Source organism: Gopherus flavomarginatus, chromosome 2 (genome assembly GCF_025201925.1).
Source record: "Gopherus flavomarginatus isolate rGopFla2 chromosome 2, rGopFla2.mat.asm, whole genome shotgun sequence".
Lineage (NCBI taxonomy): Eukaryota > Metazoa > Chordata > Testudines > Testudinidae > Gopherus > Gopherus flavomarginatus.
The window spans coordinates 78,192,514-78,209,459 of record NC_066618.1 but is presented as its reverse complement, the minus strand read 5'-3'; the positions used below and the strand labels follow the sequence as shown (position 1 = coordinate 78,209,459).

The 16,946-nt window shown below is 42.4% G+C and overlaps 1 protein-coding gene across 3 annotated transcripts in view; it reads left to right on the top strand.

Annotated features, from left to right (window-relative positions):
* The window catches only part of DYNC1LI1 (dynein cytoplasmic 1 light intermediate chain 1), a 49,361-nt gene that overhangs the window by 23,310 nt on the left and 9,105 nt on the right, over positions 1-16,946 (top strand). For all 3 annotated transcript variants that reach the window (XM_050938464.1, XM_050938465.1, XM_050938466.1), the window contains 4 exons: positions 6,480-6,649; positions 9,150-9,243; positions 11,495-11,630; positions 12,113-12,224. In XM_050938464.1, the coding sequence (XP_050794421.1) occupies positions 6,480-6,649; positions 9,150-9,243; positions 11,495-11,630; positions 12,113-12,224 (512 nt within the window). The remainder of the gene's footprint in view (positions 1-6,479; positions 6,650-9,149; positions 9,244-11,494; positions 11,631-12,112; positions 12,225-16,946) is intronic.

The following is a 16,946-nucleotide window of genomic DNA, read 5'->3' as shown; positions in this document are numbered from 1 at the left end:
CAAACAATTTAATACTGGTACACAGTGATGATGATTGTGAAGTTTGGTTGAGGTGGAGGAGTCAGAGGGTGGGATATTTCCCAGGGAATGCCTTACTGCTAAATGAACTAGCAGTTGACTGAGCCCTGAAAGGTTAACTCTCAGAACACAGTACAAGGCAGCAGGCAAGGAGGGAGGGCAAACAGAGACACACACCCTGTGTGAGAGAGAGAAAATGCACATTTCCCCTTGTAAGTAGCTGACCCCAGACTTAAGTACACTGCCTTGTTAATTAAATCAGCTTGCTGAGACCTGAGATGACAGCTACTGCCTAGAAGCTCCCTTCCTCCGTTGTGTCCCCCCCCGCTCTATGGAAGATGGGGTGAGCAGGGGACACCCCCTGACATTAGCCCCCCTATTTCCCTCTCCCCCTGTACAGCAAGCAGGAGTCTCTGGGAGCAGTTCCAAGGCAGAGGGCAGGAGCAGCACATGACATTGGGGGGAGGGACAGCTGCTGCACAGGGAACTTAAGGGAGTGGGGGCTGATAGGGAGCTGCTGGTCCACCATGGTTCCAGCCACCCACTAGCTAGCTGCAACGGGCTACTCTTCCTGCAAGCAGTGGGCAAAAAGGCGGCTTCCAAACAACATTAGAAGGCAGCATTTTGCAACTTTAAACGAGCATGTTCCCTAATTGATCAGCAACATTAACCAGGATGACTTTAAGTGAGGAGTTCCTGTACATACATGGCTAACTCTAGCCGCATAGCAAAAAGTGAACTAATAAGCCCTGGCCATAGACTAACCTAAGCATATCCTATAGAAGCCCTACCCTCCATCCATGCAAAAGTTGTAAAGGGTTGAGAGAGGGCTCTTGTGGCCCTCCTAAGGTTCTGCTAGAGCAGGGGTTCTCAGACTGACTCAGAAAAGCCATATTCAAATTACTCTCCTCACTGGTGCTGCATTCATGCATGTGTATCGCTGGGACTTCTAGGGGCCATCCCATTGTGCTGCAGTAAGCTGAACTGCGCTGATTCTTTCCCTGAGAGACCTTGCCTGTAACTTCAGGGGACACAGAGGGAATTGTGGGCAGGCATTTGAGGACTATCAGCACTTGAGTGATTAGGTTGAATCCTCATTGCAAAGTCGGTGGGTTATGAGCTCAAGTGAAAACCTCACTTGGATTTTAGCCTATCTTCCCAGATGAGCCATCTAACCTAGGTTGAAAGAACCACCATATTTGAGTGAGAGGATTTTATATAGACAGGAGGATGGTTTGAGGCAAGACTTGAGTAGGAGTCTGACTTTGCATGAAGATACACCCTAAGAACTTCACAGCAGAGCAGCTTTCTTTCAGGCTCTCAGAGGTCACAAGAGTAGGAGAAAAGCTAGCTCATTTTGGAGATGAGGCTTGGGAGGCCAAGGAGCCCTTGAAATGCTTTCACACAGAAAAAAGTTGCATGCTGGGCTCAAAGTACAATGGTGTAAAGTTTCAGCAAGTTGCTGTTTATAAAATATATATATTGTGCTTGCATGGCAAGTAAGGAATTGAGTAAACTTTTACTATGTAGCCTTCATTATGTCCCTTTGATCATATTTATTATTGTAGTCTTTAATTACCTGGTCATACATAATTTCTCAAGAGTCATTTGTTATGTGCATGTACTCTATTATATACCTTACAGTCCATGAAATTCATTTACATGAAAAACACGCTGTAATCAATACTTATGATATACAATAAATGAATCATAAAAATCTAGAGCTGGAAAGGACTTCAGTAAACCATCTAGCCAAGCCACCCCCATACTGATATAGGCCATCCCTGACTGGTGTTTGTCTAATATTTTCTTAAAAACCTTTTATGACATGGATTCCACAACATCCCTTGGAAGCCTATTCCAATATTTAACTATCCCTATAGTTGTTTTCCTAATATCTAACCTAAATCTCCCTTGTTGCAGATTAAGCCAATTGTTACTTGTCCTATCTTCTGTTCTCCATGTCCAATGTTGATCGCTATCCTCTTCATAACCGCTCTGAACATATTTGAAGACTATCATCAGGTTCTTCCTTCAGTCTTCTTTTCTCAAGACTATTTTTTTAACCTTTTTCTCATAAATCAGATTTTCTAAACCCTTTATCACTTTTGTTGCCCTCCTCTGGACTCTCCAGTTTGTCCACCTCTTTCCTAAAGAGTCGTGCATGAAGTTGCACACACTACTCCAGATGAGGCTTCACCAGTGCCAAGTAGAGTGGTACAGTTACCTCCTATGCCTTTCTTGTGTGGGAGGGATAGCTCAGTGGTTTGAGCATTGGCCTGCTAAACCCAGGGTTGTGAGTTCAATCCTTGAGGTGGCCACTTAAGGATCTGGGGCAAAAATCACTACTTGGTCCTGCTAGTGAAAGCAGGGGGCTGGACTTGATGACCTTTCAAGGTCCCTTCCAGTTCTAAGAGATTGATATATCTCCTAGAAACTGTTACCGAAATGTCAGGTCTGCCTAGCTGAGAGCCAGTGACAGCCAGACAGGGATAAAGAAAGGTTGCTTTATTCTGCAGAAGAAAGGAGAGCCTTGTACCTTGGTACAAAAAACTGTCTCATACAAATTTCACAAACTTTTTATACACATTCAGACAAAGACCCTTGCCGTATTAACACTTGATTGGTGGTTGCCAGATCCCCTACTTCTGCAACCTGCTCAGCAAAAATGGGCTAAGAACCAGCTTCAACTGCCTCAAAACTGATAAGGGGAGACAGTTCAAAAGTTCAGGCTACTGTGTATATAAGGCTTCTGCTTCCCCCTACTGGCTGCTTGTAAGCTGTTAAGGGGGGCTACCAGTAACATTCACATCCAATTGTTATTAAGACTCTCCTGTTAATATATTGCAGAATGATACTAAACTTTTTTTGCAACTGAATCACATTATTTTTTGACTCTTATTCAGTTTCCCCAGATCCATTTGAGTGGTACTACTGCCTAGCCAGTTATCCCCCATTTTGTATTTGTGCATTTGATATTTTTTTCCTAAGTGAAACGCTTTGCATTTGTCTTTACTGAATTTCATCTTGTTGATTTAGGACCAATTCTCCAATTTGTCAGTCATTTTGAATTCTAACCCTGTCCTCCAAAGTGCTTTCAACCCCTCCCAGCTTGGTGTCATCTCCAGACTTTAATGGAGTAGAGAGTAGGTTTATAATCAAGTTATTAAGGGACCCCACTAGATACATCCCCCCCAGTTTGACAGCAAACAATTGATAACTACTTTGAGTATGGTCTTTCAATCGGTAGTGCTCCCACCTTGCAGTAATTTCATCTAGACAACATTTCCCTAGGTTGCCTATGAAAGTTCATGTTGGGATTATGTCAAAAGCCTTACTAAAATCAAGATATGACATCTACTGCTTACCCTTATCCAGTAACCCTGTCAAAGAAGGAAATTACGGTGCTTTGGCATGTTTGGCTCTTAATAAATCCATGCAGACTGTTCATTATAACCTTATTCTCTAGCTGCTTACAAACTGATTGTTTAATAATGTATTCCAGTATCTTTCCAAGTATTGTGAAGCTAAGCTGACTGGTCTAAAACTTGTGGAATCTTTTGTTCTCCTTTTTAATGTACTATATTTGCCCTTCCTCAGTCTTCTGGGACCTTACCTATCTTACATGAGTTCTCAATGATAATAGCTAATGGTTCTGAGGCCGCGTCCAGACTACCCGCCGTATCGGCGGGTTAAAATCGATTGCTCGGGGATCGATATATTGTGTCTAATCTAGACGCGATATATCGATCCCCGAGCGCGCTTATATCGATTCCGGAACTCCAGCAACCCCAACGGAGTTCCGGAATCGACACGGAGAGCCGCGAACATCGATCCCGCGCTGTGTGGACGGGTGAGTAATCCGATCTTAGATATTCGACTTCAGCTACGTTATTCACGTAGCTGAAGTTGCGTATCTAAGACCAATTTCCCCCCCTAGTGTGAACCAGCCCTCAGATTGCTTTAGCCAGTTAATTCCTTAAGTACCCAAGAGTGAATTTCATCAGGGCCTACTGAGTTGAATACATCTAACTTATCTAAATATTCTTTAACATCTTACTGTATTCTGGCTTATGTTCCTTCGTACTTGTTAATGTAGTGTTAAGCATCTAGTCACAGTTAACCTTTTTAGTGAAGACTGAAACCAAATAGGCATTTAACACCTCAGCCTTCTTGATATTATCCATAATTAGCTCTCCTTCTCTGCTAAATATTGGACCTACACTTTCCGTCATCTTTAGCTTGGTCCTAATATGGTACCTTATCTTGCCTTTTATGTCCCTTGATAGGTGTAACTCATTTTGTGCCTTTGCCTTTCTGATTTTGTCCCTATGTGCTTCTGCTATTCTATTTTATTCATCCTTTTATAATTTGTTAATGTTCCTATTTTTTATAGGATTCCCTTTTGATTTTCAGGTTATTAGAGCTCCTGGTGGAATCAAATTGATCTTTTATTATTCTTCCTATTTTTCCTTCTCATTGGGACAGTTTGCTGTTGTGCTTTTAATATTATCTCATTGAGAAACTGCCAGCTCTCCTGAACTCCTTTTTTTTCCTCTCAGTATTCTTCCTATGGGATCCTACCTACCAATTCTCTGAGTTTGTTAAAGTTCACTTTTTTGAAGTCTATATTCCTTATTCTGCTGCTCTGACAGTTTTCTTAGAATCATGAAATCATCATTTCATGATCACTTTCACCTATGTTCCCTTCCAACTTCAGATTAACAGCCAGTGCTTCCCTGTTACTCAGAATCAAGTGTAAAATGGGTTCCCCCAGCTACTTCCTCCACCTTCTGAAATAAGAAGTTGACTCCAATGTATTTCAATAACTCATAGGAGATTTTGTTTTGCCATATTACTGTACCAACAGATATCTGGGTAGGTAAAGTCCCCTGTTACTAACCAGGTCTTGTGTTTTGGGTATGTGCTACTTGTTCTAGAAATGCCTCATCCATGTCTTCCTCCTGATGTCTATACCCCTACCATGATGTTGCCCCTAGTTTCCCCTTTTATCTTCATCCAGAGAATTTTAATGTAATTGACTACTATTATGTTGTTCAAAGAATATGAATAACATAAGATCATAGTTGTGAATTATAATTTCCTGCTGTACCAGCAAATTTTCATGAAATTAATCTCATAATTAACCATCTTGCTGTCTGAAATGCAGCTAAAGCAGGCTGTGTGACTGTTTGAAAAGAAAACGTGTTTACACAATTAGTATAATACATATATGCATATATGTACAGAAATGAAAAAAGTTTGTCTAGGGTTGTAGAAGATATGGTGTATTTGAGGAATAAAATGTGGTTATGTAATTAGACTATTGCATGTGTGCAGAAGGGTAGAATTAAGGTTACAACCTTATGGTGTGATCACTTCCTAACTTTGGAATGCTTAGTCATGCTGCCTTAAGCTTTTCTTAATGTTTTAAGTGAAATTTATATTGCTAAAATTCAATCTCTACATACAATTCTTATCTTTTTATCTATCACTATTCTGCCTGTTCCCTAGTCATTGTTCTCTGTACCATAGTGAACTTTACAAAAAGGAGTTTCAATAGTAGTTTAGTAGAAGTTCTGTGTACTTTAATCCATGCAGTTTGTAATTCACACAAATAATATGGTCTGGTTTAGGCTTTCAGATATAATAGAAAAATTCTGTAGTGACACTCCTTCCTACTATAGTGTTAAAATATTCAGGGTATAATGTTAAACACTATAGTGGCCAAAATAAAATGAAATTACTTTGTGGTCTATCGGGTGAGGGGTTGTTCACTTTACCAATTGACAACAGATAGTTATTCTATAGTTAGTGGAAATTAGTGACGTATTACTGTCTTACTGTGGTATATTCCCTTCTATTTTTGTTGCTTGTTACTGTGTATTTGTAAAAATTTGGATGACTATTCCTGATTTTAGTTTCACTGGCACAACACAACAGCTAGGCAGATTGTCTACAGCGAATACTGCTGCTTCTGCTAATCATAATTCTCACTGTTGCTATCCACCTTCATCTGCTTATATCCACTCTGTCTCATGTTATACTTTAAATAGTGTATGCCTCAAAGAGCAGAACTTACCTTTTTCATTGGATGTGTAGTGCCTTTTGCAGTGGGAAACTGAGACCTCTAAACACTTCCACAGTAGAATCTAAACAATAGTTGGATTTATAGTGTCCTGCATATTGACAGTGCTCTTATAATTCTTTAGTAAACTTAATGTCTTGCTGTACATTTCTTTCCAGTCATGGATGTATCAGATACTAGATTTACTAGTATTCTTCTGCACTGTACAGGCCAAACATTACTGGTAGCGTTTCATGTGCTTTTTTGAGCGTTTTAAACATGAACAAACACTTACTGTGTAGTGTACAGTAAGTGGATTTTGTCAGTGGGAATAGTTATTGTTGAAATAATAAGTGGCTGCCATTAAAGATTAATGGTTTTTCTTCCATTTCAGTGGTAAGAGATTTCCAGGAATATATAGAACCAGGAGAGGATTTTCCAGCTTCTCCACAGAGAAGAAATACATCAATACAGGAAGACAAAGATGACAGTGTGATTTTGCCGTTGGGTGCAGATACGCTAACATGTAACTTAGGCATTCCAGTAGTAGTAGTTTGCACAAAGGTTTGTTTCAAATTTTAGAATTGTTTTTGCATATTTTACTTTAGAAGTGTGCTTCTGGTTATGGATGGCTGGCAATATTTGACTCTTCTAAACTGAAGAAAGCACTCTAGATTACAAATACCTTGTTTTTTCCCTGATAATTTTTAAAAGCTACTTTTTGTGGAGCCTAGGCATTTTTCTCCCTTGAAATGAATTAAAACGTTTCTGAATGTCAGTGCTAGTAAACAAATACTAGACATGAGGTGCTATTGTTTGTATTTTTACTTCAGCTATGTTCAAAACATAATGGCACTTCTGGGAGGAGAGTCAATTTTACTATCTAGAAAGTTGAAATAAGGGTAAAATCATGTAAATGTTCGGAGGCTACTTAGCATAGGATTGCAAATCAAGTGTCCTAAAGTAAGGAAATACCAAATTTTAAGTTTTCCCTGAAGTTTTAGGGATTGATTTATTTTTATGTCCTCAGGTTAGATGTGGAAGATGTAACTAAAAGCAGCTGACAGTACTTGATCACAGGCAGGTCATCAATTTATAAATAAAAAAAATACGTTACCATCTTTATCATCCTAATTCTAGTGAATCTTTTGAAGATTGATTTAATCAAGCAAAATGAGCATAGTGTTCAAAGACATTGGTATCAAGAGCAGAACCAAACATTGCAAATAAAAAACAAACAAAAAAAACAAATTCTGAGCTATATCAAAATCATTATCCCCTGAGACTGATTCATGCTCGTGGTGCAGCTGTTAGTCAAGCAGTTTTTCACCTTTTGTGTGTGTGTGTGTGTGCGTGCGTGCACGCGCAGACCAGAAGTTTAATTTTTATTTAATTAGTAATTGGCTCACTTCTGCTAACAGAAGCAGCTCTGTGATATATCTAGGCTTTCCAAAATAAATCTGACATGGCTACAGAAAATGCCGGCGCCACCAGCACATCTACAGCCTGATCTGGGTTTCTTTAAAACAAATTACACAAATACAATTCCATCTTTTGGGTAGGATTTTCCTATCTTGCTGAATTTTTTAAAATTGACTTGGCATATGAAAATGAAGCCATGTACATATTTTAACGTACTCTGACCTCCCTCTTATAAATGGAGAGTATTGCAAACAAATTGAGTTGAGTTCTTTGGTTAGCAGTTTAGGTGTTTCTGCATTATATTTCCCAGTTTTTAGCATTCTTCTGATAATCTCTTCTCCTTAACTTTTTCATAAGTAGTTGGGTCACCCACCTTCTTAACAAGGTGGATTTGGGTATGGTTCTCTTGGGATCTGTTTCCTTTTGGCCCTTCAATGGTCATCGACGTAAGCAAGCTGTATTTTCAGTGTGTCCTCTCTCAGGGAATGAGGGAATAAGCTTGTTGTCATACTATTACTGTCACTTCACCACTTGGCCAGTGCTTTCACCTTTTTAGTCAAAACCCTGTTTTTCTTGTGGTGTGGTTTTTTTGTTACAGAGCTAGATAGGATTTTTGTATGTCTAGGTGTTTCGATGGCTCTGATACCACAATAGCTAAACCCACTGCAGAGAGTACCATGTTTTGATTTCAGCATAGGTGCAGTCCTCCGCTGTGTGATTCTTAGAGCCCTGCAAATCCGGGGCTATCTGCTTTATATCCATGGACCGTTTCTGTAAATAGCGCAGATGTGGATACAAATTTTGTATCTGCGCAGGGCTCTGATGGTAAGAGCTGGGCAGGCAGCTGTGAGGAACCATGTCGTGGACCCTCCACCTGCCCTGGGAGTCTGAGGAGGCAGGGACACAAGCCGGGGGCTGATTGGGCCCCCTGCCTAGGGTCGGTGGGGGGACCCAGGCTCCCCATAGCTGCCAGCGCAGCTTTCCCCAACCCAGCTTCGGCCAGGGTGGGCGGATCTCATAGTCACAGCCCGGCCATGGTAAGAGCTGGGCGGGCAGCTGTGGGGAGCCACGGCGGACACGACAGCTGCCCTGGGTGGGGATCCCAAGCAGCTCCGCAAGTCATCCCCCACCCCAGCCAGGCCAGTATGGAGCCCAGCTGGGGAGCCACAGTGAACCTTCCACCTGCCTGTGGAGAGGGGGAGGGTGAAGCCTGAGAGCAGCCCCTGGCTTTGTCCCTGCCTGGCCGAGGGCAGGTGGAGAGTCTGCGACTCTGTGCAGCCTCCCCACAACTGCTCTTGTGGCTCTCCCCAGCCCAGCTCCAACCAGGAGGAGGGAATGGCTCTTGGAGCTGTAGCCTGGCCATAGTGTAGAGCCCTGCAAATCCGCAGATGCGGATACACGTTTTTGTATCTATAGGGCTCTAGTGAGTCTTTCACTGCATCTGAAAAACTTGCAGTTCTTACCATTCCGTAGCCAGTTGTAACTCCCTACCTTTAGTGCTGGTTATAATGCTGCCTGTGTCAGCTGTAGGTTCAAAAATGTGTTCCTTAGTTGGTTAAATGTCTTGATAATTTTTTTTCTTTTCCCATCTGCTAATTGGAGGATGCAATATTGCTTGTCTGTCTGTTTTTTAACTTGACAGTGTGATGCCATTAGTGTCCTGGAAAAAGAACATGACTACAGAGATGAACACTTTGACTTCATTCAGTCACATATCCGACGGTTTTGTTTACAGTGTATCCTTTCAAGGTTGAAATGTGTAATAATGGCATATCTGTAATTCTTATAAAATGTGACAAACTTGTATGGCTTGAACACAACTATTCTAGGAACTAGCCTGAGTTCACTACTGAGTGACTAGCTTAACTGAACTGAGGTCCCTAGGTAAGATTCTAGGCCATGTCAGGTTTAATCTTCTTTATACTGTCAAGTGTTGTGGATTTTTTCTTTATCTTTTTTTTTTTTTTAAATGGGGGTATCGGGAAGAGAAGTCCAGTGTACCCTCTTGTCCATGGTTTCCTAGATTTTCCTTCACCATCCCTTTCATAATAAAATGCTGAATAGTTGTCCTAAAACTGAGTTTAAGATGTTCCCTGAAATAGCCTACCAACAGCAAGATAATTTTTCACTTCAATTTACATTTGAGTATACTTCAAGTACACTTGATTATAAGGCATGTAATCATTTTGGCCTGACTATTGGACCAGTCTTTTGCAATACTGAATAGTTCTCCAAGACTTTTTGAATATTAAAGATGTAGAAAAAATGCGTAACTTTACCTGGAAGTATGAGCTGGCTTTGCCTACTTTAGAGGCATGTGGATATAGAGTTCATGCTCAAGCTGACTGTCAGCGTTTTTCTTAAGTTCCCAAAATTGTTCCAGCACAAATGGGAACATTACAGTAGAACCTCAGAGTTACAAACTGACCAGTCAACCACACACCTCCTTTGGAATAAGAAGTATGCTATCAGGCAGCGGCAGAGACTCCCTCCCCGCAAAAGAAACGTAAATACAGTACTGTGTTAAACATAAACTAAAAAAATAAAGGGAAAGCAGTATTTTTCTTATTCATAGTAAAAGTTTCAAAGCTGTATGAAGTCAATGTTCAGTTGTAAACTTTTGGAAGAGCAACCATAATGTTTTTTTTCGGAGTTACGAACAACCTCCATTCCCGAGGTGTTCGTAACTCTGAGGTTCAACTGTACTATACACCATTTTATCCTTAGTCATCTAATCTTGCAAAGAGCAGGTCTAGAGGACATTTAAAATTCCAGCAGCTTGTCCACACTATTTTACCAGCTTTGGAGCTTCAGTGAAGGGCAATGTTAAGAAAGGTAATGTAGACAAGACCATAGAGAAGTTATCATTTGTGGATAAACAATAGTTCAAGAACTTGAGGCCCCAGTCAGGATTGGCACAATGCCTGTCCCAAACCGTTTATAATTTAAGACCCCCATTCTCCAGTTGGGATCTATGCCAGCAGAGCAAATTGCTGAATTGACACCCAATACAATGCAAATGGATATAACCAAAAAGATGAAGGAGGATATTAAGTGATAGTATACTGTTACATAAATTAGCTCCTATGTGTACAGCTTGAGGTTTTTTAAATATAGAATATAAATCTATCTAATAGGTATTAGAAATCCCACTGGATATCTTCCTAATCATTATGAAAAAGAAAAGTTACAAGTTGAACTACACATACTGAAAAGTACCCTTTACCTTTTTTGGGGATGTTCAGCTTCTAATATCCAAGTTTCAATTGTTTTAAGTTTGCCAGACCCTCTTAAGAGTCCCACAAACTTCCAATATTTCATGATGCTGTAGAGCACTTAGAAAAAACAAAGCACTGTAAGTGTTAAACATTTTTCTTAATATTTGTTACATAATTTAAAGACTGATATATAACTATTTAGAGAAATGTCATAATTAAAAACTTAAAAGACTCTGAAAGAGCAATACCATCTTAAGGTCGTATTGGTGTTGGCAGGTAGTTTTAGGCACATCAACTAACTATCCACATCTGTGTTGGCATTATACTCACCTCTTGTAGGGAAACGTATAACTTCATTTTATATGGTACAACTCTGCTCCTTTGCTTTAAAAAGAAATTATAGGAGGCTTTAAGAGGTCTTTGGCAATAAATGCAGTACTTTTGAGATGACCAACTTTGATAGTTCACCATTAATGTTGTGCTAGCATTATGGGCTTTTCTTTGGGGAGTGGGAAGAGCCTGTTGCTATAAAAGCTTACATCATACAACTGACTCACTGAGTAGAGGTATTTATTTTGCCTGGCTTTTTCAGTCACTAAATGAGTTTATACAATTAAGGTTAGTTTCAAATAGAAATTTTCTTTGAATAGTTCCAGCAGTTATAAAGTTCACTTTTGGAAACAATGAGCTGTGTTCTAAAAAGATTAGTTGTAAACTTAATTGTTTGCGCTAATAAAACTCCTGATTTTCTTTTAACAAATGTGTTCAGATGGTGCAGCACTTATTTACACTTCAGTAAAGGAAAACAAAAATATCGATTTAGTGTATAGATATATTGTCCAGAAATTATATGGATTTCCTTTCAATGTGTCTGCTGCTGTTGTGGAAAAAGATGCAGTATTTATGTAAGTTTATCTTCATTATTAAATATTCATGCATGTATACATTTGTATTTACTCAGTATAGTGTGTATAAGAAGTAGTGGTTCTATAAAGCTATTTCCGTTTTGTTTCAACATTAACATTCACTAAATTTCTGTGTTTGTGTTACAAATTCACCATAAGAACAGGTTTGGGTTTTTCTGGATTGCTAGCTAATGGGTGAGCAGTCACTGTTGTTTTGAGAGAGGAATTGTCAAGCCAATTTTTAAAGTGGTATGTTCCACCAGGAGAAAATCACTTCTCCAATATGTTACACTGAGCAAAATAAAAATACTTCATACAGCTGACGCTGCTAACCACTGGCTGCTGTAGAGGAAGGGAGTTATTAAAACTGTTTTGGCTTTCAACAATGGTAATCTTTATCCACAGGTTGATATTTGGTGTTAGGGAACAACCAAGTGAGTATTTAAATTTGAAGATCAATGTCTGTATTTGTTTACCTTAAGTCCTGCAGGATGGGATAATGACAAGAAGATAGGAATATTGCATGAAAACTTTCAGACACTAAAAGCAGATGACAGTTTTGAAGATATCATAACAAAACCACCTGTCAGAAAGGTAATTTGATTTCAGTAGGTTTCAAAGGAAACCTATTTTGTTAACCTGTAGGAATATAACACACATTGCAACCCTGCCATACTTAAGAGCATTTCTCCCTTCCCTTGGTTGGCTACCCCATGCCTATTAACCACAAGACTTTTGTTTATTTTCTGGTTACCTTCCTTATGTGAGTTTTCCAGTTTGCTTTTTGCTTCCTCTTGAAAGACACCAGAAACTAGCTCTCATTACTTACTGTTTGTGTTATAGTTAGTTGCTGTCCAACATGGAAAGAAAGAAAGAAATGAGTGTTGCTGTATGTAGCACACTACTCCCCTCAATATCTGGCTTATTTTGCTCAATCTGAGCAGCAGGGGTGAAAGTAATTTACAGGACTTGCTGGTGCTACTGGAGTCCTGAGGGGGCGTGGCCTCATCTGGAAGAGGTGTGGCCTCAACCAGAAGAGGCGGTGCCTCTCAAGATTTAAAGGCCCTGGGGCACCGGCTGTGGCTGGGAGCCCCAGGACCTTTAAATCAACCTGGGGCTCTCAGCTGCAGAGGTGTCTGGGAGCCCCCGGGGCTCCGGCTGCAATGGAGCTCTGGGCCCTTTAAATCCCCACCGCAGCTCTGGCAGGGTGCTGGTTCCAACAGTAGCTTTGGAAGAGGCATAAACATCTAACTCAAACTGTTCATGATGGGTTGTATTCTTATGCCTCTGCCTTCATGGAGGTGACTTGAACTGGATCTGTAGACAACCCTCTGGGTAATGGATGTGGTGAAAATGAAGGAAGAGCCTTCCAGGTAGGATATGTGTCCTAGGTTCAGACATAGTTAAGCTAAACTGAGCCTTGTGTATGCAGATTTCTTAATTCTAGCTCTCTAAAGAGAGAATACAGGCTTGCTGTTTGCTCTCCTCAATCACTGGTGTTTCTTCTCTATTACTTAAAGGGTTTATTTATTTCCTCCAACAAAGAAATGCATTTGTAGATATTTTTTTCCACTCCTCTTCTCCCTGTTGCCATTATTCTCTATAGAACTTTCTTCAGAAGAAAGGAAAACTTGATGAAAATTCAAAAACACAATCTAAAGGCCCGCCCCCCCCCGCACATTTCATTCTTACAAGAAAGCCTCTTAAAATGTCTGGGATTACCTGATAAAATAGCTATCAAAAACCTTTCTGTTCTCTTCACCTATAGAAAAAGATACAGGGGGCAAAATCATTTAGCCATTGAGGCGTCTGGAACCAAACTAAATCAGGCTGCAATGCCCTAGGTGTCAGTTACTGACTTCATAATCTCAAATTATAAACTCAGTAATGAGTCAGTAATAGCTGGTGTCTTCCCTTCTTCCCCAAAAGCATAATCTATAACAGCAGTCTGCTCCAAATGCTAACGCATCCTTGGCTTATTGATTTAAGACCCACGTTATAGAAACACTGAAGATGTAAATAGAAAGCTTCTTGATTTAGTTGCTTCTCAGTTAGTGAGACAAAGTGGGTGAGGTAATATCTTTTATTGGACCAACTCCTGTTGGTGAGAGAGACAAGCTTTTGATTTTATTCAGACCTCTTTATTCCTTACTCTGAAGGAATGTCTACATTGCAATTAAAAACCCCTGGCTGGCCCATGCCAGCTGACTCTGGCTATCAGGGCTCGGGCTATGGGGCTATTTAATTACAGGGCAGACCTGTAGGATACTGCAAGATAGGAGGATCCCAGAGATTGGACTACAACCTGAGCAGGAAAGTCTGCACTGCAGGTAAACAGCCCCGCAGCCTGAGCCTGGACCAGCTGCAGGTGTCTAGTTGCAGTGTAGACATACCAAGAGTGTCACAACTAAATACAAGACGGAATAGATTGTTCTTCTTTCAGAGCTTGTTCATATCAATTCTAATCAAGTGTGCGCACATGCGGTAGCCAGAAGATTATTCCTTTACCAGTATCAGTCAGGTCAGTCCGGGTGCCCCCTGGAGTGGTGCCATCATGGCGCTAAATATAGGGCTCTACCGACTCACCACCTCCTCAGTTCCTTCTTACTGCCAGAGACGATTAGCTGGAATTTCCACTTGCTCTTGTCATGACAAGCACATTTGGCAGTCTGTATATAGTTTTCATTAGTTCTCATTAGTTCTGTAGTTAGTGTTAAGTAGTTAATAGGTACTTTACTTAAGTTTCCTTTTTAGGGGTTTGCCTTCCAGCACTATCCCGGCACTAGGACATGCTGCTGTCTCCTGGCTTCAAAGCCTGTGAGGTCTGCAGCAAGTGTATGCCCAGAAGCGATCCTTACGCTTTGTGTTTGAAGTGTTTCGGGGAGAGCCATCAAAAGGATCGCTGTAGGATCTGCAGGGGATTTTGCCACAGGACACTGAAAGATAGAGATCAGTGCCTGAGGATCCTACTAACAGAAGCAGCACTCCGGCCCCAGTCCAAGCCTGGGCTGGCGTACCAAGTACCTCCCCACCAGTAGGCAGTGCCCCAGGCCACACTACTTTGGCCTCACTGCCAGAGACAGTCGCGTTGACTCCTGCCCCCATGGAAGGGCGGTTGAGTCTGGACACTTCTCGCTTGCTAAGGCCGAGCTGACAACTTCACCTCCCGTTGACCCCGTAGGCGTTTGAGACAGCACTGGACCTGCTCCAGCTCACGGCACTGTTTTCCCTGCCTAGACAGGAGAGGTTGCCAACACCCGTTGCTCACCCAGGACCGTCAAGGGGAAAGCCCATAATGATGTCCCAGTGATCTCCATCCCTGGTGCACCGCTCCCTGGTACCAAACAGGGTCAGCAGCCTCGTCGATCCCCAAGCCCTCAGCGCAGACCCTGGGTGCCTCAAAGTACTGCTCCTCTGTGGTCCACAAGTAGATGGTCCAGGTCATCACGAGACCGGCACCCTTACCCAGCACTGTGGCCCACGCAGTGGCAGCCCCCAGCACAGTGGCCCTTTTGGACTCACTGGGCCTTTCACCAAGGCCAAGGGTCACGTTCCAGGGTGGCATCGGTGGCCTCATCCACTTTTATACTGCCTCCAGCATGGTTGGCATCAGCAGGATCAGGGGTAGCTCCATTGCTCACTCACACCACCATCCCAATTCCTTCTTCTGCCTATGTGGTGCAACACTCCAGGCTCAGACTCTGGCCTCTCCAATCATGGTTAACCTCGGTGTATTGGCCAGCTTGGGACAGTTTGGACAGGGTCATGACTCTGCCTTTCCCGGTCTTCGACTCTCTCCATTGGTGGCTCAACCCGCACGTAGTGTGTGCAAGGGTCCTCTTCACCAGTCTTCAGCTGTCCCTCTTGCTAGTGATGGATGCATCAGCCCTTGGTCTGGGGAGGACATCTGAGAGACCTCAGGACACAAGACCTCTAGTCTCAGGCGGAACTTGCTCTCCGCATCAATGTCAGCTGAGAGCAGTGCATCTGGCATGCCAGACTTTGAGCCCACTTGACAGAGAGATGTGTATCATCATGACTGACAACACCACGATCAACAAATGGGGGTGCATGCTCCTCTCCCCTGTGTCAGGAAGCCCTTGCACGGTGGGACTTTTGTTTTAGCTCATTTGATACACCTGCAAGCATCGTACCTCCCAGGAGTACAGAAAAAGTTGGTGGACCATATCAGCAGACAGGTCTTTTCATGGCTACAAGTGGTCCCTCTGACTGGCCATCGCGAACTCCATCTTCCAATGGTGGGGCTTTCCCCAGATGGACCTGTTCACCAGATGACGCAACAAGAAGTGCCAACAGTTTTGCTCCTTCCTGAATCACAGACTGGGCGGCATCACAGACACTTTCCTCCTCCCATGGAGAGGCCATCTTCTCTAAACGTTCCCGACCATCCCTCTCTTGAGCACCTTGTGAATGATACGGAGGGAAGAGACTTCAGTGATATGGATAGCTCCAGCCCGGCCCCACCAACACTGGCACACACCTCTCCTGGAAATGTCCATGGAAGCCCCAGTTACCTTGCCGTGCCTCCCGGACTTAATAACTCAGGATCACAGCCATCTCCAGCACCTGAACCTTGAGTCGTTGCACCTCACGGCGTGGAAGCACCATGGCTGAACCCCATGGAGCTCTCCTGCTTGGACCTGGTTAAACAAGTCCTCCTTGACAGTAGGAAACCCTCCACCACAGCTACCTACTTTGCAAACGGGAAGAGGTTCTCATTCTGGTCAGCGCAGCATCACTCATCCCCAACACTTGTCTCTGTACCACTCATACTGGACTACCTTCTCCATCTCAAGCTGCAGGGACTGGCCATCTTGTCAGTAGGAGTTCACTTGGTTCCCATCTTTGCCTTCCATTTAGCTTCAGAGGGCCAGTCAGTGTTTGCTAACCCTATGGTCAGCTCCTGAAAGGTCTCGACAGGCTATATCTGCATGTCCAGCAACCAACCTCGACTTGGAACCTAAATCTGGTCCTTTCCAAATTGACAGCGATTCAGAGGGTGGACCCATCAATGTGTTCCCCGCTCTACTTGTCATACAAGGTGGTGTTTCTGGTAGTGATAACCTCAGCCAGGAAGTATCTGAGCCCAAGGCCCTAACATCAGAGCTGCCTTGCACCGTATTCTGTAAGGACAAGGTTCAGCTCAGGCCGCATCCAACTCTTCTGCTGAAGGTTGTCTCACAGGTTCACATCAACTAGGACATCTTCCTTCCAGTGTTCTATCCTAAGCCGTACTCAAGAGGCAGAGAGCAGAGGCTTTGCTCCTAAGATATCTGCAGAGCGCTAGCCTTTTAC